Genomic DNA, 24,845 nt, shown 5'->3' with positions numbered 1-24,845 from the left:
CTGTCGTGGAAATACAAGTTGTGCTAACGTTGAAGTAGAATGGCTAAACAAAATTAGCTAGCTCTGTGGAATACACACGGGTTCTTTTAACCTGGCTTTGCAACGTGTCCTTTTGGAGTGCTAAGTACAGAAACAGGGACTGGATGGCTTCTTCTACAGCTCTCCCACGCTCAGGGTTTTGCTCTACCTCGCCTTGACCGAGAGAGGCACCGGACACTGCATGGTGCCCTCATCACTGAGCGCAGCAAAGCGAAAACCTCACACCGCAGAAATCCGTGGACAAAATAGCAAGTAAGTTGCTGTTGTTATATTGCATCTAACGTATTTAACGCTTAAGACCTTTATTTCAAATTAGAGCAGCATAGATTAAAATGCACCGGTCTCCAGATGAATGGTAGGACAGTATTTTTATTTCGGTTTTTATTATTATTTCTTTAGAAAAGTTTTATCTTCACTTGGAGAAATACTGGGCACAACGTCACTCCTTCCCTCTTCCCCCTTCAAAAAAAAATAATCATGAATGCACTCATAGCCAAACTCCTAAATTTTAGATAGTGGGCACAATATAAAAAAATAAAATAATCCTTCCTCCCATCACCCCACTTCCCAGCCCCTCTCTTCTCCATTGTTAAAGCAGCATATCCAAAAACTGGACTTAAGGGAAAACAGACTGTTCAATAAATATCAATAGGGATTACTGTTAAGGTAAGCTATACACAGTTTCTCTTAGTCCATAGATTTCAGATCCCCAGGAAATCATATATTATGTATGGAAGTCTCTCAAACACGGTCTGCATCTCCAATAGCCAACAGTGGTCATGTTTTTAATAAATAGTTCAGGGTTTTTATCATCTCAGTACCCAACTCATGAATAATAAATGCCATTTTTTTTCCTCTAAGGCTAATTCAGCAAAGTCTTCATAGACTTCACTTTTTTTTCTTCATTGGTTCAAAACTTTCCTTCAGTTTTTTTTTTCTCCTTGTCATCACTACTGTTGTGTGTCCAAAGACTTTTCTAGCTTAACTTTTCTTAAAAAACACAGATGCCATCAATCGATCCTTTCTACTTTCCCAAGAATCCTTCCTTCGTACATCGGCAGGATGGTTTCATCTTCCCAAATCTCTTCAAACACCGCACCGCAGTCAAACTCATCGCTTGCTTTTTTGAAGTAGTATCTGTGGTAAGGAGAATTAAAACACAGTTAAAAATCAAAAGGTAAAGCAAAGGCTGCTTTGGCAGTTCTTTTAACCACAACGTTTCCAATCTCTCCCTCCTAGGATGCTCCTCCAGCGCCCAGCGTGGCCAGGAAAACCTCAGGGCTGCTCAGGTCCAGCAACATGAAAGCATCCCTGGGGCGCAGGGATGGCGATGGGGCAGAGGGAGCAGGGCTGTGCACGCTCCTCAGTGGTGACAACAGCTTCTACAGTGAGTAAATTCCACGCGTTGGCAGTGGGTATCCTCAGCCGTGAAGAAAATCAGAAAGCGTGGTGATTTCTGGTCAAATGTCTTATTTAAAAAATAAATAAATAGGAATTTCAAAGCAAAGCATGCTTAAGGTTCCCCTCTCTCCCCACCTTCTTTCTTTCATGTGTTTCCTTGTTTCAAAGCTGAAGGCCAACATTAAAATTAGCAGCTGTTATTAAAAGGAGAGGCTTTTTAGCCATACGGATGGATTAAAAGAGAACCATCCCAGCTTCCTGCAACGCAAAAGCTGAAACTCTGCGGTACTCCTACTGCAAAAAAAAACCCCCGGGAGCCCGACATTCAAAACAACCAAATGCCTAATTCACGTATCCATTTTAAGTGACAGAAACTCCTGTATTTGTTTCCCGACGGACGCTTCCTCGCGGTCAGAGGCGCAGAGCAGCCCTGGTCCAGCCTGCGGGACGTGACACGGGGAGGTCAAGTAGCAGTGTCCTGCATTCCTGCTCTTTTGCTCCGGGTCGTTAGATCATGAAGCCAACGCTCCCAGAGACAAAAAGCACCCCCACCCCTCCTGTGTCAAACAGTAAGGACCCCTCTATTATCCTGAATTAGACCGTTCAGCTTCTTGATTAAAGGTTCCTTTTATCCCGTTTGGAGCTTTCTTCCTTCTAAGGCTGCTTAATTGCATATGCACAAATGAAGGGCTTCCATTCAGAGGGGTAGCATTTAGGGAGCCTGCCCGTCTGCCGCCGCACACCTCCTCGGACATGCCTGCTCCCTCGGAAAAGTGCTTTGCCATCTGAGCGCCAGGGATGGAAAAACCTTCATCAGATGGATTACAAAGGAAAATATAAAAAAAATTAACCCCTCCCACACCCCTCCCCTGTAGTTCCCAGACAACTGGGGTGGGCAGATGTTTGTCAGGGGAAAGGGGTTTGCAATTACTATTTTTTTAGGATGGGAAAGGAGATCAAATTAAGCCCACTTTTACTATTAAAACTGAAAGAGCCATGGCAGGGTCTTAAAAGTTGTTTGATTTTGTATTTTTTTTTTTAGTGCCTGTTCTATCACACGTACTCAGTAACAACAGCCTGCAAATCTATTTATTTTTAGGGAACATTAAAAATTATTTTGGTAGGGGGATAAAAGCTGGCTTTTTAGGCAAAGAGATGAAGCCAGCTCCATTTAGTCAAGGTATGGTTAGGGTTTATTTTTGTAAAGTCATTCCAAGCTGAATTGACACATGTTGCGTCTTTAATGGCTCAGCAAGGAAAAACATCTTATTTAAGCCCTTCAGAGCCTGCGCTCATTGAAGTCAACGGCCCAACTCCCACCAACTTCCATGCTGCAGGTCAAGGCCACAATTCCCCAGGCCAGCAGCCTTGAAACAAAACCAAAAAACCCAAGGAAAGTTTGAATGAATTACAAAGAACTTTCTCTTCCCTTTCCAGATAACAGCCGCTCTTCCCAGTGACTTCCTCCACAAGCCCAAGTGCTGGCTGTGTTTACAAAATTTTTATTTGAGAAAACACGCTATGACCTTTTACATAATTACAACCTTATTTGACAGAGAAAAAAGGGGAAATAAAAAGAAAAAGAAGAGGCAAAGCAAAAAAAATCCTCCCCCACAACATCTTCAAACAAGTCACTCTGCTCTTATTTGCTCAGAAATGGGCTTTCCATTGAAACATATTTTATGTGGCAAGCTTTGCTCTTTTTTTTTCTTATTTTATTTTTTGGGACATCTGGCACCAATCGAGGCGAGCAGGCCTGGCGTTACAGCTCTGTTTTGAACCGCTGCCATCTTCAGATTACCCGACACCACCCAGTTTTTTTGTGCGTGTGTGTTTGTTTTTTGTTAACACCATCGGTATTAAATCACTGCTTAATTCCTTCTTTTTTTTGGGGGGGGGAGAGGAAAGCAAACTGGCGATTTCCCGGCGGCTGCCCCACGGCAGGGCCGGCCGCACGGCTCTGGCATCGCGGGAGCCCGAGGTACCTGCCTCGCAAACTGATCCAATCAATAAAGAATTTGGAGAGCGGAGCATTTCTGCATGTCTTTGTGCATTAAATGAAAGGCAACGGCTTCAAAGACATGCTTATTAAATGTGCCTTAAAAAGAAATCAATGCCAGATGTGACCAAAGCGGCCTAGTTAGTGCCTCCCCGTAACACACACGCTACTCCGGGCACTGCGGACCTCTTCCCTGAAGGTCACCCGCAGTTTCACTCAAAGTCCAGCCAAAAGTCAAAGCTTAGATCAAAATGATTCCCCGGAGGTACACACATTTGTGTAATTAGTTTCACCTTATGTCTGTGCAAGATAAAATGCTGGGCACATACCCAAGTTCCTTTTATAAATTTCTGTATTGTCTTTACCCAGGTGTAAAGGGGTGAGATCTAAGCAAAACCTTGTTTCATCCTTGTCAGTCACTTAAAAACATTTTCTAAAGTAATTACAGGCTGACAAGGCACAAATAATTGCACCTGGAGGGACTTTCGGGCCACAGAGGTTTTGGGAGCCTACTCCTGCACTCGGGCATCACACAAAAACGTCACAGAAAACAAACAAACCAAAGAAAAGAGGGGTTTTTTGGGGGGGATGCACTACACAGCCACTGGAGCAACGGCAGACCAGTGATGAGGCGAGAGAAACTGGTCTGCAACTGGGGCATGAGGCTGCATTGGCCGGAGGAGCGCAGCGGGCCGGGAGAGGCTTTAGGGGCTGGAAAATGGCCCAAGGGTGCAAGAAGCCCAGGGACCTCTCCTGGAGGGTGCCCAGGTTGGGTGTACTTGCAGGTTGCTGCCATCTGATGGCAGCTGGGCGGGCTGCGAAGAGGGCTTTGGGGAAGGACTGGCAGTATTTCAGCCCCAGCCCCACTGTGCAACAGCCGGAGACGGACCCCAGCTCAGCACCCCCCTGCCTGAGAGCACCCTTGGGTGACCTACCGCTGATCTGCACAGGTGGACTTTGCAAAGCTAAAGACACGCCAGGGATGGAGCACCAGCTGGGAAGTCCTTGGACCAAACCCAAATGACCATTTGGAGGTTAAAACAGAGGCTGCCAGTTACAGGGCAAGCCTCCTGGCTCTCCGAAGAAGTACCAGAATCGGTGCAAACTCAAAACGTAAAGCTGGAGCTTCCCTCTCCTGCTCACCCTGCAGAAGTGGCCAACAGATGAGCCCACTAGCGCCCCGATCTACTGGGAAAGTACGGCAAAAATAGCCAATGTGAAGCTACTGCCATGGGAACTAGAAGAGCAGGGGAAGCAGCAAACTGGTTAAACTGGGAGCTGGGCCCTGGAAACCAGACAGACAGGGTTTGTTGGTGTTTCTGAGGAGGAACTTGGTATTACTGGTGGAGCTTCCCCTGCAGGGCAGAGGTTTTTTCCCGAACAAAGAGAAAAAATGAGCTCACTTCATCTCAGCTACACGTCCGCTCAGACGCAACATCCCAACCTTTCACTGACCCCGTTTACAGCCACACCATTGCAAAAAACCCAATTAAAAATGAAAAAAATTAAACGAGTAGGCAAAGCAGAAGGCCAGCACCAAGACGAACACTGACCCCAGTTCGGAAACCGCATCCCACCACTCCATGCCTTTGCCACATTGCCATCCCAGCTTTTCCTGGTATTCAAGCTTTTTGGACAAGGGTTGGAGCATGAAGCCTGCCAGCCTGCGTCCTTATGCAACCGGGGGAGGAGGCTGGGGAGGGAGATGGAGAGGAGGTGGCCCCCCAGCCAAGCTGCAGCTCAGGGCCCTTTTCTCCATCTCCAAGTTGCTCTTGGTTTGAGTGGGAAGCGAATAAGATCTACAGCCTCTGAAAAGCGAGGTACATACCTGTGTCATTACGGGTAGACCTGCAAAATAGCCGCTGATTCTTTTGCTGTATTAGAATATACTAAAGAACAAGCAAATCACAGATTCTTACCTGTAATTCCCCTTTTTGCTCAGCTGTTCTTTAAAGTGCCCAAGTGTCAGGCTCTGGGCCTTTAACATCCTCCTGTAGGGAATTTCTTCTCCGCAAAAAAAATAGGTGACAACCAACTCACTCGATTGAGAGGTGTGAACAACTGGCAGTTTCTTTGGCTCTTTGTGACTGAAAAACAGAAAACACACACAAAAACCCTCTATTTTTCCATTTGAGAACAGGCCATTTCACCGTGCTCAATCCAGCAGTGTTTCTGCCACACGTAACGCTGGTCAGAAATATCCTGGGCGTGACCCGAGAAGTCGGATATTCCCGTACTCGCCGTGAATTTGTCACGCTGCGTCTGCACAGCCCTTCGCTGGGCTCCCACAACAGCTCCTGCTCGCTGTGATGGTGGGAATCGTAGAGTCGCAAAGCACCCAGCCCCGGGCAGCAGAGACCTCATCCCGTGTTATGGCTGGGAGAACTGAGGGATGGAGGTTAGACGCTTGCCGGAAGCATCAGAGCAGGACCGCGGGCCAGGCGAGCGTGTGTAGGGCTCACCATGGGCTAACCTCTACCTAGCGAGCCCCAGCGTTGTACAGCTCTGGTTTTAAAAGGCTCGTGCCATCTGCCTTCGGACAAAGCATCTGCCAAGCTTTCTTCTCATGCACGCAACCACCAACAGCTAACAAAGCAAAACCACCGCCAGATTCTTCACCTGAAGTACACAGGTAACCTTATTTTTCCCGGTGAGGACAAAATTAACTGGATCTTGTCATTTGCACTAAGAAAGCCTTCTTAAAGAATAATTAAAACAACACTACCCAGCAAAATGGCAACGCTCTAGTGAACACCATGCAGCCAAATCTACAACTGCTTCTGAGGCAATGTACACTTGGCATGTCAAAAGGTCACAAAGTGTTAGTCCGCAGTAATTTAGTCTTCCTAATTTGTTCTAAGTCTTTGTAGAGTGGCTTCAGAAAAAAAGCTGCTAGCAAAGACAGCTGGTGGACTTAAGGTCAACCAATTAAAAATGAAAGGCTCTAGTCAGGTGGCTCAGTCTGGACTTCAAACATTACTCATTGCTTAAGATGAAGAGGGTAAGAAAGAAAACTTTAATTATTTAGGCCATTTTAGACCTCTCTGTAGCAGATTTCTTGTTAAAAGAACCATCCTGTAATTAGACTAATCCAATCTTTGTCCACTTTACAGGAATGCAAGTTAAAAAGAGCCAGAGACAAGATTTGAAAATGTTTTGTTCTTTCTTTAAGAAGAATGTTTGAAAGACGAAATTTCAGATATAAGAATTCCTCTCTTTTCAAAGTGCAATCCATTTAATGAAAATGTAATTATTCTATATGTATTTCCCAATCCTTTCATGCGCGTGCAATACTCACTCTTCTGTCGTTAGACTTGCATTGCAGAAAGGGGTGTTTCCCCCCTGAACGGCAGCGGAGTGGTTTCGATCCCTCTGCTGATTTGAGGTTGAACATCTGAAGTGGAGAGGGGGAGGGCAAGTGGGGAAGAAGAAGAAGAAGAAGAAAAAAAAGACTTTTAAAAAAAATTGTTGAAATACAATCTTCCTAATTGAAGTCTCCTGTGGGTCGTTAAGTTCGCTCTTTGTATCAACCCTCACATGTTGTAAACAATCAAAGGAAGAATTAGAAATGCTGTGGGGTAATTTATCCTTCCATACCCAAATGAACGATAACCAGTCCAATTCTCCACTTGGTATGTAGCTGGAGTCCGTCCCAGAGGAAAAATGGGCAAATTACAGCCATCAAAAGAGTGGAAGTAATAGTCTAGGATTCAAACTATTTGTGCCGGGGTAGGGTGGGGTTGGAATAAGGAGGCTCATCCTTGGGGCTCGGCCAAGCCGTGCCGTCACGCGTCCCCACGGTCCCGGCCCCATGGCTGACCCTCTACCTAGACGGGGAGGACACCGTCCACATTCACCCGCCGCCTCGCCCGCCACCGGCCCGAGCGCTGGCTGAAGAGGAGCACAACCAGCACCCAGCAAGCCTCTCCTACCCCGGCTGCTCCCCAAACCCCACCGCGGGACCAGAACCATCCCTCCCGCAGCCGTTACCGTTGCTTCTGCGGCTTGGAGACCTCGGCGAGCCGGCGGCACGCTTCCTCCAGCTGCGCCAGGGTGTTGGGTGGGGTGAGCGGGGGCATGGCGGGGTCCTGGACGAAGGGGTGGGCGGGCTGCGCCCCGCGCGGGTGGCTGCCGGTCCCCCACGGGTGGTGACGGCCGGGGGCCCCCTTGGCAAAGTCGGAGCTGTAGGCCTTCTTTGTGCTTTGTGTGCTTGGGGAGGGGAAGAAGTCGGGTTAGAAAAGCTGGAAAATATGACTTTAATAGCAGTTCCTATTCTGCTCGCTCCCTCTCAAAAGTCTGTCATAACATGAAAGGAGGTTTATTGCCAAAAACATGACATTTTTGTGGTTTTTCTGGTTCTGCGGAACAGCTTTTATATTAAACCGGAGGAGCAAAGAGTCTCATTTGTTTTTAGCGATTGTAAAAATAGACAGCCCATGTAATATATAAATATTTACCGGGAGCAATATTGCTGTAGACAGCTGCGTATTTACCTATGGGGCTTGTGCTTATTTTGTCTCTCGCTCTCCAGCATCCACTGCCAGACGTTCTGCGCCCGGTCTGCTTCGCCCCCCGGTAGCTGCACCCCGCCGGAGCTGGGCAGCCCCCCGTCCCCAGCCGGCAGGGCGACGCTCTCCGCTCCTCTGCCCGGCCTCTTCGGCAGCGTCCCCGTCCTGCTGATGGCGAGAAGGGGACACGAGCCTGCCGTTAGCCCCCCGCGCTGCTGCGGGGCTGTCCCGATCAGCCCCATCGCAGGGGGATGACGGGGTGATGGTTTGGGGTGGGTGCAATGGAGGGAGATGCTCGTGACTTACCCGAAGGGCTCCAGTGGAGGGAGAGGGGGGTCTGTGCTTTTTGGGTGGCCCTTGCACTTGGGGTAGCAGTAGTAGTCGCTGCCCGCTGGGCAGCAGCACTGCACCCGCTGAGCCGCCTCCGCTTCGATCTGCTCCTTCGTCTTGGGCACGGCGTGGTGGTGGATGTAGTGGTGGTGGACGTGCTTGGTGGTCTGCTTGGTGATGAACCCCTTACCCACCAAGGCGCACGCCACCGGCGAGGCCGCACCGGGCTGCAGCTTGCCCGTCGGCAGGCGGTCAGGGGAGCGGGCACGGGGGCTGTGCCGGCCCATACCAGGCGACTGGCAGCCGGGGGTCTTCAGCACACGGGAGAGATGCTCATCCAGGATGGCCTGGGGGTCCTCCTCGTAGCTGCCGGAGGGCAGGAGCGAGAGCGGATGCTGCGGATGCTGAGGGTTCACCATCTCCCGACTGCTCTGCAGGCTGGCGGGGAGCTCCGAGCCCTCCTTCTCCTCGTCCTGCCGGCCAAGCAATGGTGAGGAATAAATGCAAGAGGACGGGGAGCCGGCGAGGCGTGCGCCAGGATGTCCCCCCCGCGGGCTCGCGAACTGCAGTGCGATCGAAACGCATTCCTCCCCGTGGGCATGATACGGCCCCCTCCCACCACCCCCCCAAGCCGGGCGGCACACAGCGAGCTCTGCCCGGCCCCGGGAGGGTTAATCCTCCTACCTCCTTGATTTGCTGCAGCCTCTCCTCCAGACTGTCCATGGTTTCCTGCTCCTGCTTCAGCTTCTCCAGCCGGGAAATGAGCTCAGCAGCGAAGGCAGCCGGCTCCACCGGGGTCATCTCCTTGGGAAGACGGTGGGTCCTCTACAAGGAGCGGGGACAGAAGGCACAAGGCATGTTTAGCGGGCGACGCGGGGCACGGGTGCTTAGCTGGAGCGGCATCGCCGGCCCCGCTACGCTTGTTGTGTCTCCATGTTTGGATGAAAAGACGACCGCAACTAGGCATGGTCTGCTCTGGATTTTTATGAGCTAGCGCTGTGGCCTCATGGAGTGACATCCTCCCCACCAGCGTTTGCCTTCGGCAGGAGCAGTTGGTCGCACTCTGAGGAACCCCGCTTGTTCTCTCTGTAGTACAACCAGCCCATCAGTAGCTACTCTGAAGTAGAAAATCTTCAAAGACTGTTGTCAAACATCAAAAAAAAAAAAAAAAAAGAACCCAAAAAAACCTCTGAGGTGGGAGGGAGAGACTTTAACTCAAGGAATAAAGTGAGTATAAACAGAAAGGAGTTGGAAATTAAAAAAAATAAGATGGGGGAGAAAAAGGGAAAGGAGAAAAAAAAAAAGAAAAAAAAAAAAGAAGTCAAACGGTTGCAGATCAGAGAAGTGCTGGTAATTTATTTCCTGGCTACACACTGGGCACCTTTGAGGTAGTGTTGTCTCAACAGTGTCCTAGATCTCTTCCCCCCCCTCCATCTCTTTGTACAGAAAATGAAGAAAGCTGCTGCAGGCTAGCGGTGCTACACTGCTGAGCTTGGCTGCCTCAAGCAGATCTATCAAGGGAAAAAGGGAACATCTCCAAATCAAGTGCAGAATATAAAAAGGCAAAACGCGAATTTCTGCCAAAAGAAGCAAACATGGCAGGAAAAGGGGAGGAAAAAAAAAAAGAGGAAAAAGAAACCACCCACCCGACTCTGCCCTCCCTCCTGCCACCCCCACGCACCCCACTCCTCGCCCCCACTCTCCCTCTTTTTTTTCCTCCCTGAAAGCAGAAAGCTGAACTGCCAACTCTTTCACATACTACCCACCCGATGAGGTGGGGCCTCTCTCCGGCAACCACTTAGCTCCAGAAATGATGTGAGGGTAGAAAAAGGCCACTCTGCTGGAAATTGTCACTCTTACACAAGCTGGCTCTATTCAGTCCCTGATCAAAGCACTGCCTTACAGAGAAAGTCGATTTGCACGCCCTGGGACAAAATAATCTAATTTACAAGCTCAGGCTATAGAACTTTCTTTAGGGAGGAAGGGAAAAAAAATACCAAAAAGAAAAAACACATGAACCACCCCCCCACCACCAGAAATATCATAGATGATTTCTTGCTGCTTAAGACAGCAGAAAGAGGAAATTTAGCATATTAATCTCAAGACAAGATAAGTTTATACTTGTCTGTGTAAACAGTTTATTCACTGCAGGAATCGGGAGTCTGCAAGTCAACTGAATTAGCAAGTCAGCGAGTTAATTTTTGAGAGCACGGCAACGCCGCGAATCGGATCCCCTCAAAGCAAGGCACGTATCTGCTGCAAATGTCTCTCTTTCGGGAGATCCTGCTTCCCGCCAGCTTATGGACAGCGTGCTTTTGAAGGCCGCCGGCGACGCGCATGAGGCCAAGCCCTGGTCTGCTCGGCACCGGCGGAGGTGTCAGGGTGGTGGCCAGAGCCAAGGCTCTCACTAGATCCAACCAGGACACCTCTGCTTGGATTTAGACCAGGAGGACAAATCCAGTGCCACTGAAAAGCCCTGATTAGCACCTGGTTTTCAGGGAAGGACCAAAAGGCGACTGTACACAAGCAGGTTTTTGCAAGGATGCTGAGAGCACGTGGCTCCTGCCCAACACCAAGCAGCATCTCTCCTCTGGCATCGTGCAGGGGTGGAAACGCTCTCCTCCCCTGCTCCCTTCCCTCCACGTGTGCCCACTCCCGGCATTTCCCATGGCCAACTCAGACCCTGTAGCTCCCGCCTGAACTTACCGGAAAATGAGGTAGAGAAACTTGACCGTTGGCCTTGACACTCCGATGCATTTCCCGTTGGAGCTGCTTCTTGCTCCCAATTCTGTACGGGGGGATCCCATCTCTGCACACGGAAGAGAGGTCACCATCAGTCGGGGCTCTCCCCATGGTCTAACCAAGATGCTTCTCCTTCACCTCTGAACCCCCCAGGCACGCCACAGGCCCACGTTCCCAGAGGTGCTGAGCCCTCTGGACGTCACCTGAAGCCTCAAACATCTGGCGGCTTGGGAAGTGCCAGTGTCACCATCTACATGGATGCGCAGTAATTAAGCAAAAGCTGAAAAGCCAGCTGAAGGCAAGTCCGCATGGAAGACCCCATCAGCTCCGCTTCTGAGGCATCTTACAGAAAGGCCCCTCCAACACTAGGTTTCTGCTTCTGCCTGTTTTTTTTGTGGCTTTTTCACCACCGAATCACACTCCCTAAGACCACAACTTTCCTCAAGCTCTGAAACATCCCATGGAAACAGCGGAAACAAGAAGGAAGAGGCTGAAGATGGATGGCCACCAAAAGGCTGCTCCCCATCTCTACCCCTACACAGGATCCGGGATGTTTCTCCCGCCCTGAGGCTGGCCGGCACAGGCAGGCCGCCGCGAGGCACGAGCAAAGCCGGGCCGTACCCTCCGGGCACGACATCGCTCCCCTCAGCCACGCCAGCCCATGGCCAAGAAGCCACGAGAAGAGACCAGGCGAGGAGCACCGGTGGGAACAGCCCCCTGCACAGCCCGCTCGAGGCAACACGGGGCGTTCTCATCCGGCCGCACAAAAAATTACCTCAGCTAGGATTAAAGGGCCTTCTACAGACAGCGGGGACAGCCGGAAGAGCATGCCTGGAGATCCTGAATGTCTAATTCCACCCCTTCCCTCAGACTGGCTGGATAACCTTGATCTCCGGTCCCGTCCTTTCATCCACCTGCCCCCACACCTGACTCATCTCCCGAGCGGAGAAAATAGCTCCTGCCCAAGGAGGAGCGGCGGCGGCCGAGCAGACAGCGGTGGCCCCACGCTGCTGCCAGAGGAGCCAACGTGGCACGGCGTCTCTGTGTGCCACCTCCCGTGTTCACGGTGGTGGTGGGCACACACAGACGTGTTTTGGTCACGCAGCCGGAGAGGAGGCGCAAGGGAACGCCTTCCCGGAGACACCAGGTCCCTTCTCTTGAGGAGGATGATGAGATGCCATCGCTCCACACTCAAGGGTTGAAGCATGCTATCGCAGGCCTTTATGAAGAGCTTGGCCAAAGCGTTCAGTTGCCATTAAATTGGTTTAATGAGCAAGATTAAGCTGCAAAGCCTGGAGTAAAAGGTCCGAACAATTTCATCTTAATAAACTTGGAAAAATCTTTATAATAAAAGAGAGCACACTGGGACCACAGAGAAAGTCCTTGATGCCACAAGACTGAACATCAACCTCCTCTAGACACAGCCCATGAGTGCAAGTTACGTTACAAGTGAAAGGAACTAATTGTCCTCATGTCCCCGTTGCACAACACGGAGCTCTGGAGCGCTTTCTGGGGAAGCAGCCCGGCACGCACTGGCCATCACAGCCGGCCATGGCCACCGAATGAAGCTGCTGCTGGCCACCAAGCATTTCTGCTCCACGAACACATGGGGCAACAGGGCTTGGGGCACATATTATGCCTTAGCTTTGGGGGAGGATGGGGGAAAAGCAAATCTTAAGGTGAAAACCAAATCTTCTGTACCTTCAGAGAAGCATTTGTTAACAGGGGCTTACTGAGATAAGGGTCTCTTAGGGAAGACCTTCAATATAGGGAATAACCAGTAAAATAGGCATTTTTAAAGGTAAGCAAAAATGCCAGCATGAGCACGTTACATGCATACATACATATGGGACTAATGCCACTAACATACCCAATGAAAGAGGAGGTGTCCTCTATAAACAGCAGTCCAAGAGGCCAGATGGGGAAGAGCAGGGAAGCAGCTGAAGGTCTGCGCGTTCAACACGAGGCACCCAAGGACACGACCAAGGGACAACGGGGAGCTCTGCAGCCCTCCTACGTTACCCACCTCGCTCCAGGTCTGCAAGCACGAGATGCCGTCCCCAACCCCTCTGCTGCGGCCACCGAGCTGGGAGCACATCTCCTTGCGGGGTGTCCCCACACTCCCAGCTCTGGGGGACCGTCTCTGCCCACAGGGACAGTCCTGGGACAGGCTATGGAGTGGGGACTCGTGCCGTTGCCAGGCAGGGTGGCTCAAAAAGGAGGAGGAAAAGCAACACTGACCCAACAGTGCGGCTCCTCACTTTATTTCAGATTTGCCCTTGTTCAGGTCAGTGCGAAGGTGGCTCCTTGTCCCTAAAACTCCGGTTGCACTGGAGAGCCCCACATCAAACCTCCTGCTCCCTGCTTCTACAGCCCGGCCCCATCAGAAGGGTTTTACAACTTCTAACAATGTGCAGAATTAAAAAAAGATTTTTTTTAAAAAAAGAGGTATTTCACTGGGATGGGAAGGCTGTGGAGCAGCTCGGGAAAGTCAGTCTGGGGAATGCGGGGGGGACTTTTGCGGCCACTTTGACGAGTGCTGTCTAAACCTCGGCCTTCCATATAAAACAGGGGGAAAACGGGCAGCGCCGGGGTGGAAGGGGTGACCGACGGGTGATCCCCGACTGCAGGAGGGACAGACAGATGGAGCTGGAGCCAGGCTCAGTACAGCAAGAGACATGGGGGGCGGGGGGAACCCTGATGCTGAAACAGACCCCCTGGCCCAGGAGAAAGTGCCTTTGAAATGAAAAGGCTGAGCTTGGCCAGAGGTTTCGGGGCAGGACAAGGGTTAACCCCAGCTCTCCAGGTGCCCCCTCTCCCCTTGCTCCAGCAGAAAACATTTGCACTCACTTTCTTGGCTACTAAAAGCTGCGGGCTGAAGAGCTACAGAGTTTAGGCACTAAATAGTAGAGTTTAATTATAAACATTTCAGCTAACCAGGCTGGGGCTAAGCCAATCTGTTTCTGGGGGAAACACTAGTTTGAAGTCTTCTAGCCAGTCAGCTGCCATTTAAGCTGAGCCAATTATCTTAGCCTTTTGACTCAGATGTGCCTGACCTAACCTGAATGTAGTTTTACTGCTGCTTTGAAATATCAGACTCATGCGCATATGCATTCACTCCCATCTTCATTTGGCAACGGCTCTGAAACAAGCCTCTGATCTTGCCAACATCAAAAGCCTGGTTTGTAAGATAAGGTAATATTTGAAGTTTGCTCAGCAGCATTCCCCTGTGTCCAAAGTAAATCCATAAATAAGATATAAGCAAATAAAAAAAAAAATCCCCTTTCCTCTCCCCCCTCAATCAAGAAATGGAAATATAAATTTGCATGATGCTTTGTGGCCATTACGAAATATATACGGACAGACTGATCCCTAGCATCTATCATAAAAAAAAAAAAAAAAGGCAGATTGTGCATTATTTGGAGACCTCTCCTAATTCCAGTATAGTTCAGGTTTAGATTGATTTGCAAAAAAAACCCAACTCACTTTACTGCTATGTCTGACAGACTTTTCCAGAACAAGTTTTTCCTCTTCAGTTGATACCAATATAAGCCGAAAGAACTAATTTGCATTCGCAGTGACGAAACCGAATAAACCCAGGTCCTCTGTTAAAGGGGGGTAAAACCTCGCAGGCAGAAGAGCACCGGGGCTCAGCCTGTGAAAGCACGTCGGGTTTGTGCCCCAAACACCCTTACAGCATCTCCAGCAAGCAGCAGCGCCAGGTGCCAGGAGGGGCTGCGAATCCCACACGCTTTCCTGCAATCTTGGCAGCAGCCCTTTGCCTCTGCAAAGGAAGTTTTACATCAGCCTTAACTTTAAGCCCAGCCTCCAAAACTGCCAATTTACCTCTCCCACTTCCAAAACCACCCAACATCCCGGTGTGCCCACCTGCTCCCGGCCCCGCGGAGGGAGCGTGGCTCCGGGGATGCCCGGGGGAGCGGTGCTGCAGCAGGAAATATTCCCTTTTGCACCCTCTGCCATCCCGCTCCCCCGCCAGCCCTCCCCGCCGCCCCCCAACCTGGAGCTGCGGGCAGTTTAATCAGCCAAGCTTCCCCAAACTCTCACAGCCTGCGCGGGCTATTGTTACGGCAGGAAAAAACAGGCAGGCTCCTTTCACGCGCTGCTTTATGGGGAGCTCCTATTCACTTGTTCAAGCAAATTTCAAAGCGGGCTGCTGCCCTCTCATCCCCGCTAAGCTCCCCTGGACTAACAATGGGCTGAAAGCGATTCAGTTAAGCCTTTCATCCACCATGCACTTTATTTCTCACTCAGTGCTCTCATCTGTATAAGGCCTACAATTGGCATTGCTGTGAAGAGAGGGTATAATCCTAGCCCTGTGAATCCCAAGTGACCCTACACTGGTCCAGAAATGACTAACCCAATGAATGCTCTGTTGACACATGATCACATACAACCAGAGCCAGTAAGAAGAAATAAAGAAGTCACCCTATGATTCAGCTCTTTTATTTAATGCCAATATTGTTCAATAAGGGAATCTGGTGGGACAACAAACTATTTTTTTCTATAATATCAGTTCAAAACACACATGTGCATTAAAAAAAAAAAAAAGCTAGCTTTTGTTTACGCATCAAGGATTTTTGGTAAATCCTGTTTTCTGCTGTGCATCATCACGCAGTACTGTTGACTTCAAAAACCCAGCATGCAAACCTCTCCGAGGAGTACACAGTAATCACTGGATGCATCTGACAGAGAGACTGGAGAAGTTTCACCTATGAGATGAAGACCAGGAATGCAGCACTCCGTTTACAGGTGGGCTTTTCTAGAGCACTTGTACTTAAGTGAAGCTCACGAAACACAAACGGCAACATCTGCCTTCTGCCCGGTTGAAGAAAATGGTCCTTAGGAGCACTAAGCGAGTCTTACTGTCTCCTCTAGCCCCAGACACAAAAGCACCATTTTGCTCCCGCTGGGGAAAGCAAACTGAGGAGGAACGGTCCAGTTGCACACTTCTCAGCAGAGCCAGGAGGAAAAGACAGATCCTGCAATTCCCGGGCTCAGCCACAGCATCATCACTCATCCCTATGCTCCTGAAACACCCAGACCTGATCCATGTAGCCCCATTCAAATGGCTCTTTGAAGACTGCCCCAGCCACACTAGATGAGCAGCTATTTGCCCCTTCAGGTCACTGGCCCTATTAATGTTCATTCTGACATTAATGACAAACCTTAATTACAGAAAGTACTTCCTACAGGAAGTAATCTCCTCCTCTTTGATGACTGATAAATAGTTAAGGAAGCCTGGCCTTAAGACAAAGGCTCAGGGAGATACGCTCCTTGGGTTAGTCAGGCAGCACCATGAGCACAGGGGAAGACACGTTTGCTCAGCTGCAGTTGCAAAATGGCAGTAGAGGGATTCATCATTTCACTCCATCCGATACCTCCGGCGACTGCATGAAGAGCAAGGCTACCATGCCCTGTTACACCTCTTGGTTTGGGTGCACACCTCCGTTTCGGCAGCCCCCAGTCAACGGCGAGCAGAAGTAGGGTGATGACCCTGGACCCATCACTCCCGTAAGCCCCCACGGCGCATCGGCACAGCCAATTCACGGATGGCGCATCCCAAAAAGACCCGTCCGACACAAGATACTTACACGCTGCTGTCCGTCATCGACATGGAGTCGTCTGTCAGGGCATCACTAGATATTTCACTATCGTTTGCGCTGGTTGCTGGGGCAAAAACATAGCCAGAATTCACATGGTATGGGTTAACGGGATCATTCCTCTTGAAGGACCTAGGGACAAGCAAAACAGGAATCTAGTTACCAGCCAGTCTTGGGCTAGAGAAAAGCACAGAAGTTTCATGGTAGCACTCTCCTTACGGGAACCACACACGCTGGCTGCTCAACCTCTTTGGAAGCAGCTAACCATCCGTAGCTCAGGCCAGCAGCAACCAGGACACGCTCTAAACAGACCCAAAGTCCAACTTTAAAGATGTTGCTTTTAGCATCGGAAGCGCACTTCAGAAAATCCCAGGAAGCACCTCTACATACTTTGATACCTTCAAAAACTTGGTCCTTAAAGCTTGATGCTGCACTGCTGAGGTCAGCGGGAGTTTTGCTGTTGGCATCAGCAGGCAGAAGATGAAGTTCCTAGCTCAAGCCCCACTGAAAGCCATTGAGGGACCAGCTAATAAATGCTTAAGTCTACACTGAAGACAGGACTTAGGGCCTCTTTGGGAATACAAGTTATGGTGTCTGCGTTGCCTGAAACAAGAGAACCGCCTGAAAGAGCTGGAGCAGGACCACCATGCGTCAGAAGAGGCACGGACAGGGCTGAGATCTGCTGTCTCTGGCTTGGCCTCCCAAAGACTGGTGCCATCCTCCTGGCATTATAAAAACCCGCAATAAAAAGGCCCAGTTTTTAGGAGAACCTCCTACCTGTCCAGCTTGTGGTTTCGTGCGTAGAGTTGGGTGGGGAAGAGGGGCACGGGGGATGTGAGGACAGGAGCAGAAGGTTGTATTAACGGGCACATGGGTTACTGACACCAACGCCCTTGCCTTCACCTGGAGAAGCAAACCCAGAGCCCAGCCCGGATGTTTCAGTTGAGTACACAAGAGCGGTCGCATGAAAAATTCATGGGCAGTGCCACGGGCTGTGATGGAGCGTGGCGGGGTCACCAAGGCAGGGTCACCGCGAGCTGGGACCCGGGGTCCCCCTGCCCGCTACCTCCCCTTACTCCAACTTCCCAGCCGGGATCAATACACACATCTTCGGCAGGCGATAAGGGGATTATGCAGGGAGGTTTGAAAGCCGCATGTTAAGGTGCACATTTTGTTCCTCTTCCAGGGAAAGATGGGGTTGTTAAGCTTCTGCCTTTGTATATCAAAGCAAAAGGCCTTGTCATCTGATAAGGACTGCTGATTTTAATAATTAGGGCCACTCACCCAGGACTTGGGGGCCTAAGGAATGTGCCAGCGGGTTTTTTTTAATGGGCTTTCCACCTCCCGGCCCCCACGGGGGTCGGAGGGGACCAGCTGGGTTTAAGTGAGCAGCAATGTCCTCCCACCGCCCCGCTCTCCATCCCTCGCAACCAACCAGGCACCCCGTGCCCCCGCCGCCGCACATTCCTGCTCCGCCAGCACCGAAAACAGGAGCCTCCACAAAGGCTTAAGTTTAAAAAAAAAAAAAAAAAGGAAAGAAAAAAAAAAAAAGGAGGGGGAAGCATGGTGGGGAAGATAGGCCTCTCTGGTATGAGAGGCGCGGGGCTGGCTGCAGGCAGGTATTCAGTCCAGCCGGGGCTGCATTCCTTTCCGAAGGAGGCCAAGGCATTTCTGATGGGGAGATCAAGATGTTAAAAAATATATATCTGAGAAGAAGGAAAAAAAATATGAGATAGTAAAGAATGCCACAGGAAAGAAGTTAAAGCTTCAAAGATAAATTAATTCCACATGTGGGTGAAAGCTAAGTTATCCTACTACTACTACAAGAAAGTTCCTCTAAAAACCATGTAGTCTTCTACTCTGATGCAGGGGGATGTGCAGTCCAAGCGACCCTTCCCAGGTCCTTGCTGGGCTTTTGGGTCCCCTGTGTAAGGGACGCAGCTCTTCTAACGATTTGATTTGAAACCATCTCAGGTCTTGAGAGCGCATCCGTGGACCAGGAGGCTCAGGGGTGCAGGATGCTCCCCAGCACAGGACCACCACCTTGCTGGGAGGGGTCTGCGTCACCCCTGGTTGCACCTGGAGGGCTCATTTGCCGGGTTCTTCCAGCGGACGTGATTGCCAGAGAGGTTGGGGCGGAGGCAGCAGGTCCGTACGCATACGGCACAGGGAGAGGAGGTGTGTCCAAGCACAGCCTTTGGAAAGACATAATTAGAGAAAGTGGCCAGAACTAACTCCTCTTCCCATCAGTACTGGGCTGCGGCACCAAGACGCCTACCAACACCTCACAGACAAGAAAAAAAAATCCCTAAAGTTTACATATTTTTAAAGCCAGCCCCCACACTCCACCTCCAACACAACAGAAATCCCCACATCCTTTAAGACGACCGATGGGGGCTGTTTTGCTATGTTTAATTATTTATTTTTTTAATTTGACCACCTTACTACAGTAATTGCACCCAGATGCATCAAGTTGCCTGCGAGGGTTTTAAATTCCAGTGGAAAGCGGTGCTCTCCTGCCGCAGATGCTGCGCGCACAAACACACTCCCCAGCTCCAAACTCAACATGCAAAGTGTTTTCAGCTGTCAGGTAGCAGTTGCTCTGGAGCTTCAAGGAGAATGTCTGATGTTTCCCAGCCTATTCTTATCTTGATGTGATGACACACAGCATGTAACTCTCTACATGCTATGTTAGGCAATGGCCATATCAGAGGTATTATAATGCCATGAAAATTTCAGGGGCTTTTGGTTGTATCCCCCATTATGAGGGTGCAATTTCAGAGCGTGGGGCTTTTTTTTATTGTCAAACTCTGCTTCATACAAATAAAAGCGCTCTGGAAGTTCAAACCACAGATTTTTACAGAGAGAGAAGAACATCTACATGGAGCACTATGAGGCAAAATTGAATCTCATTAAGTATTTTCTTGGGACAAACATCACTGGGCAATCATGGGTTTAAAGACAAGAAAGGAAAAAAAACCACGCATGCACAAACCTGGGGGGAAAAAAAAAGGGTATTTTAACAAAACTATGTTAATCGCAGCTTCCATGCTCTAATTGTAGAACACTGCTTGGAGCATAGCTTTACAATGGCATCATTTACTTTGATAATTGAAGCCAAACTCGGTTCCAATAACTTCACACACAAGGAGCTCCACCGGCGGGTCCTTTCAAAGGCCAGGAAGCACTGGGAGCCGGCAGAAGGCCATCTGCAAGCCCCAGCCTTCCCAAAGCAAGGCCAGTCCCACCGATGTTAGAGCTTAATGGGAGGCAGATGAGTCCACCTTGGCCTGAACAAAACCACGCTCCACGGCGGCACTGCAAAGGAAGAAGCACTCCCTGTGTACACGAACTCGTGCATGATAAATTTAGAAGCACGTATAAATAATAGCTGGAATTCCTGGAGCACGGGGCCAGGTCCAGCGCAGCGTGGGGAGGCCACACCACAACCTAGAGGGGAGGGGAGTCGCTTTGAGGGACAAGAGGGAGGTTCTACTTTTAAAACATTCCCTGTACTAGGGCTCCAAATACACAACCAGCAGTTTGCACGCATTGGCCTGCTTTGCAAGCAGGCGCAAACACCGTGTTTTCACTTGACTTCTCCTGTTCCTGTCCATCACTGATGCTGGGGCCAAACAAAGTCTTTCAACTCGTACGGTTTCTGTGGTCTCCCGTTCGCCATGGTTTTGGCCATGACTCCGTGCCCTGGGACTTCCAGGTGGTCTCCCATCCAAATACGGGGCTGGCCCGAGGTTGCTGTGCTCCTGCCATCAGGTACGCTCAGCCCAGCGCTCCCGCCTTTCGCTGGCATCATCACACTGCAACCCACCGAAGCGAATGGCAAGAGCCTGCGCAGCGCTTCAAAACCGTAACGCGCTGAGCAGCAGTTCTTTAACTCCATCACGCACACGAGGAGGGAGGTGTGGTTTGGCCACTCACCAGGAAAGACTTTGTGCAAGCTTCAGCTCCAATCCTAAACGCAATCCTAAACGCTGAGTGGTAAGAGATAACCCATCCATATGCTCATCAGCTTCTAGCACATGCACGCACAAGTGGCTTCGCAAATGGATAGCTCAGGGAGGAACCGAGAAGCATCTCAGCTTGACCTCCCTCTCTTTGCATTGAGATCCCTTGGCCCCATGGAGAGCAAAAGCTCCTGGAAATTCAACAGAAGGTGATCAAAGCAAAATGCACTACCTAATGTCCTAGGAGGGTAGATCTGACCTGTGAGGAGCAAGCTGCATTAATCCCTGGACAAAAAAAGAAAAGAAAGAGAAAAAAAAAAATAAAAGGAAAGGAAAAAACCCCAGCACTAATCAGGCAAGCAGCCACGGTTCTGCGAGAGCTCCCCTGGACAAGGCACATGTGGGTTTTTAAGCAGGGCCTGCAGCTCTGGTAGAACATTACAGCCAAGCCCTTCCAGCACGGAATACCAACAAAGGCTGAGAGATAAAAGCATCAAACATCCCCCTCCTGGAAAGCAAGCGAAGGGCAGCAGTTCAAACCAAGTTCTGGAGAACAGCAGATGCTCAGACAGCAACATCCAGGCACGAGATGAGGATCCCAAAGCCCAAGTCCTCCACAGACCAGCTGCCAGCCAGTGCCCCCCCGCGGGCACCCCCCGGCAGGAGAGGTCCAGAGGCCACGCCAGGAGAAAGTGCATCCCTCCTGTCTGCACCCACGCCCATCACCCCTCCATCACCCCGCCGCTGGCAGGGAGGGCCTCCAGGAGAGGGAGAGGACCACAGAGGCCTCTGGCTCTTGGACCCTCCCAGCTCCCGGCGGCTGGGTACCGGGAAGCCCGGCACAGCTGGAAGCTCTCCGCAGGGCAGGAGAGGAGGGCGCGCTCCAGCAAAGCCTCCCCAGGAGAAGCCCGATGCCCTTTGATGTCCATGAATCACAGACACACTCTCAAAATTCCTGTAAACGAGATGTCAAACACTCACCATACCAAACCCCAACCTCCGGGGCCAGCAGAGCCGAGCGCACATCTGCCAGCAGAGCCCTCTCCTCTCAGCCCTGATTCAACAATCCACATTTATGGCAAGGGTGGGGAGAGGAAAGAATACATTTTCAGAGGATTATACAACTCATCATTTGCTCATCAGAGTCTCTCTCTCCCATCCCCCCCTCCACTTCGAGATGGCTCTTACTTTCTTCACCCTCACACCGCTGTGCCATCAACATCTCCAACAAAAGAGAAGGGTTCGGCAACGCAGACGCACCCCGAGCCAAGGGCACAAGAAGACCCTGCCACCAGACAACACTCCCCGCATCCTCACAAGCTGCCGTTAGACACAACCCCATTCTAATGAGTTTAACTTTGAGCAAATGGCCAACGGGAGAGCACCAAAGATCTACAGGAGAGCACCAAAGACCTACTCTTACTCTCCACCTGGAACATCTCTATTACCTTAAAGTACTCAATTTTAAGTATCCTCCTGTATGCATTGGCTCAAAGCCGCCCTAAATGGCTTTGACACGATACCAACACCCAACGCGACGGGAGAGGCTGTAGATCACACACACACGGTCAAAAGAAAAGCAGATTTTGTGCAAGTTGCAGAGTTTGATGTAATAAGCGCATACATTTCCTCCTCCATGACCGCACAATTGCTTCCCACATAACCAACATAGTTAAACACTGGTTGATGGTGGAGTTGGGGAACTAGTAGGTTACATTATTCATGCGTCTATATGATCCACTCTACTACTGCTCTTAATAGGTTTGAAAGTTGAACCAGTAATTAACGTATGTCCGGAGGACATAGTTGCTATGAAGTTTTTGATCTATAAGAGAACTGAAAGAGCCAATAGGGCTCGAGAGCACAGTATCTTGTTTTCCTCTGTGCAGAGGGGAAAAAAAGCCCCAAACCCAGCCAACAACCCCACATTCCAGTGTTTGGAGGTGCGGGGAAGCACCCGTGCTCCCAGCCCCGCGGGAAGCCCAGCCTCCCCTCGCCGCTAGCTCCCCAGCAGCCTTCCGAAAAGCACTCTCAAAGTCCTTAAAGTTAAAACAAAGCACAATTTCCAGGGGTTCCCTTACCTGTATCCGTTCTCGATCGTTTCCGTAGCTCTGACATTCGCCGTAACCCTCAACGTCTTGCTGGATAGTCCAACTACTGAAGGCAAGATTTTGTTTCTGAAGTCTGCACAGCTCCATTCCTCTTCTTCATTCAAGGTCGGGAGATAGCCACAGACAACTTTTAAGCTCCCCAGTCCATTGCTGTTCATGTAAGCAGGGTTCTCTCCTCCACTCCTTACGTATTCGAGGTATATATCAGAAGTTAAAAACATCTGGTAAGCATTTTCCTCCATCACAGTCTGAATCTCAGTCTGTGCCTGATCAAACATGATGGAATCTATCTGCTGCTTCTTGATGCTATCCCTTATGTAGGTCTTGGTAGCAGGCTTGAGCTGCTTGGAGACGATGCTGTTGTTCTCGATGTACCTTTTGTATATAGCTTTGGCTACTCTCAAAGTTTTGGTATCCTTAAGGTCCATCTGCCTGAAGCCGTTGCAGGCAAACCAGAAGTCTAAGGTATCCACACATTTTTCCCTTTCCAGGAAGGTCCGAAAAAGATAGGCACCATCTTGATCTCCCAACAAGGAATGCAAGGATTTGGTCCATCTGGCCAGAGGGGAGTCTGGAGACGCGCTGCCTTCCGGCTCCCCGAGTCCGTTCTCATTCCTCCGCGGGGCAGGAGGCACCGGCATGGCCTTGAAGCTTTGGCTTTTGGGGAGAAACGAGCTGGCGAGTTGCGGGCATGGTGCTTCTCCTTCCTCCCCCGGGACAGGGGGTCGGGGGGCGTCTTCCCTGAAGCTGCTGCTGGGGTCTGGGAGGTGGGCGAGGACCACGGCGCTGCTCATGGCTCCGGAGCCCGATGGGGAGAGGGGCTCCCCGTTCCTGCAGGAGCTGCCTGTGCCTCTGCCTGCAGTCAGCAGGGGATCCTCTGCGCCTCCGCTCTGCAAAGGGGAACGGGGGGGGAAAGGAGTATTGATCTAATCAAAACCAGATCCTCCCAACATCAAAGACAAAAAGTAAACAGGCTTTTCAACTCTTCGCGTTCAAAAAAAAGAGAGAGAGAAAGGAAGGGGGAGAGAGGAAGGCAGGGCAGAGGGAGCGCGGCTCTATCGCCAGCCCGATCGCGACCATCAGATCCGCTCCGCTGAACTCCCGGCGCACTTTAAGCGGCGCGGGGGGGGCAGCGCGGCCCCCCCGACAGCTCACGGCAGCGCAGGGCGTCCCTGCCCCGGCATCTGGTTTCCATTTTGCACCCCCCCTCGCCTCCCAAACCCTCTCTCCCCTCGCCCTCCTCCAGCGCGCACGTTACGCGCCCGAACAGCACCGCGCTGCCGGGGGCGGCCGGTCCCGTGTCGTGTGTGTCGTGTCCCCCCCCCCGACGGGGCGCACCCGTTGGGGAGAAGGGCTTTTTGGGGCGCTTCTCTGCGGAAACCAGATGCTGGAGCAGGGGGACACCCCCCCCCCCCCAAAATACCGGGGGCGGGGGGGGGGTAAGGCGCGGCCGGGCGCGGCGGCCGTACCTGGGCGCAGCGGGGCACCCCGGGCCCCCCCGGAGCCGGGAGCCATCACACCGGGCTCGGGAGGAGGAAAATAAATAGGAAGGAGCACCGGGGGGGCTGGGGGGGGGGCGGGCAGCCCCCGGGAGGCGCCGAGCCCAGCCGGCCGGGCTTCCCGGCACTGCACCGGCGTGCAAAATAATAATAATAAATAAAAATAATAATAAAAACCTGCTCCAGAAATGGCGACGGGCTGGGAGGAGAGAGGTCGGAGCCGGAGCTGGGGGGAGGAAGGGGGGGGGAAAGTCCGGAGCGACTTGGATCCTCCGAGCCCTGTGCAACAGCCGACCCCGGCCGCGCCGGGCCGGCCGTGCCCGCGGAGGCACCGCGCCCGCGCAGGGCGGGCACCGCAAGGCGCGCACACCCCAAAAAAAAAAAAAAAAACAACCCAAAAAACCCGTATTAAAAAAAAAATAAGCCGCCGGGAGCGCGGCCCGCTGCCCCCGAAGTTGCCACTCACCGCGGAGCCGGAGCTCGCTGCGCGCCCGCGGCCCCGCCGCTCTCCGCCGCCGGCAGCGCGCAGGCTGGCCCCGCTCCCCCCGCGCCCCTCGCTGTCCTTCCTCCTCCTCCTCCTCCTCCTCTCCTCCCCGGCGGTGCAACCGCATCGGAGAGCATCGGGAAGGG

The 24,845-nt window shown here is 51.3% G+C and overlaps 1 protein-coding gene across 2 annotated transcripts; it reads right to left on the bottom strand.

Moving 5' to 3' along the window:
* Positions 1-966: 966 nt before the first annotated feature.
* On the bottom strand, positions 967-23,510 carry AXIN2 (axin 2). 2 transcript variants are annotated; one of them, XM_059828144.1, is made up of 10 exons: positions 22,687-23,510; positions 16,632-16,772; positions 10,984-11,086; positions 8,962-9,102; positions 8,254-8,750; positions 7,933-8,115; positions 7,430-7,648; positions 6,738-6,833; positions 5,359-5,526; positions 967-1,176 (listed from the first exon to the last, which is right to left on the bottom strand). In XM_059828144.1, the coding sequence occupies exons 1-10, from the start codon at positions 23,508-23,510 to the stop codon at positions 1,050-1,052; spliced, it is 2,499 nt and encodes an 832-aa protein (XP_059684127.1). In that variant the 3' UTR covers positions 967-1,049. The 2 variants fall into 2 exon arrangements, with proteins under 2 accessions (XP_059684127.1, XP_059684128.1); XM_059828145.1 differs by lacking the exon at positions 7,933-8,115.
* Positions 23,511-24,845: the final 1,335 nt, after the last annotated feature.

This window comes from Gavia stellata, chromosome 22 (assembly GCF_030936135.1).
Source record: "Gavia stellata isolate bGavSte3 chromosome 22, bGavSte3.hap2, whole genome shotgun sequence".
In the NCBI taxonomy this organism is placed as follows: Eukaryota; Metazoa; Chordata; class Aves; order Gaviiformes; family Gaviidae; genus Gavia; species Gavia stellata.
Note: the sequence above shows the minus strand (reverse complement) of the source record. Positions and strands in the feature narration are given on the sequence as shown.

What these genes read in the sequence shown, in the direction of transcription:
- AXIN2 (XM_059828144.1), bottom strand. Translation starts at nt 23,510, where the DNA reads ATGAGCAGCGCCGTGGTCCTCGCCCACCTCCCAGACCCCAGCAGCAGC. An exon ending in GGCTGCAGCAAATCAAGGAG is followed by an intron (nt 8,751 to 8,961) that starts GTAGGAGGATTA and finishes CTTGGCCGGCAG; the next exon opens with GACGAGGAGAAGGAGGGCTC. An exon ending in CCTCCACTGGAGCCCTTCGG is followed by an intron (nt 8,116 to 8,253) that starts GTAAGTCACGAG and finishes TCTCGCCATCAG; the next exon opens with CAGGACGGGGACGCTGCCGA.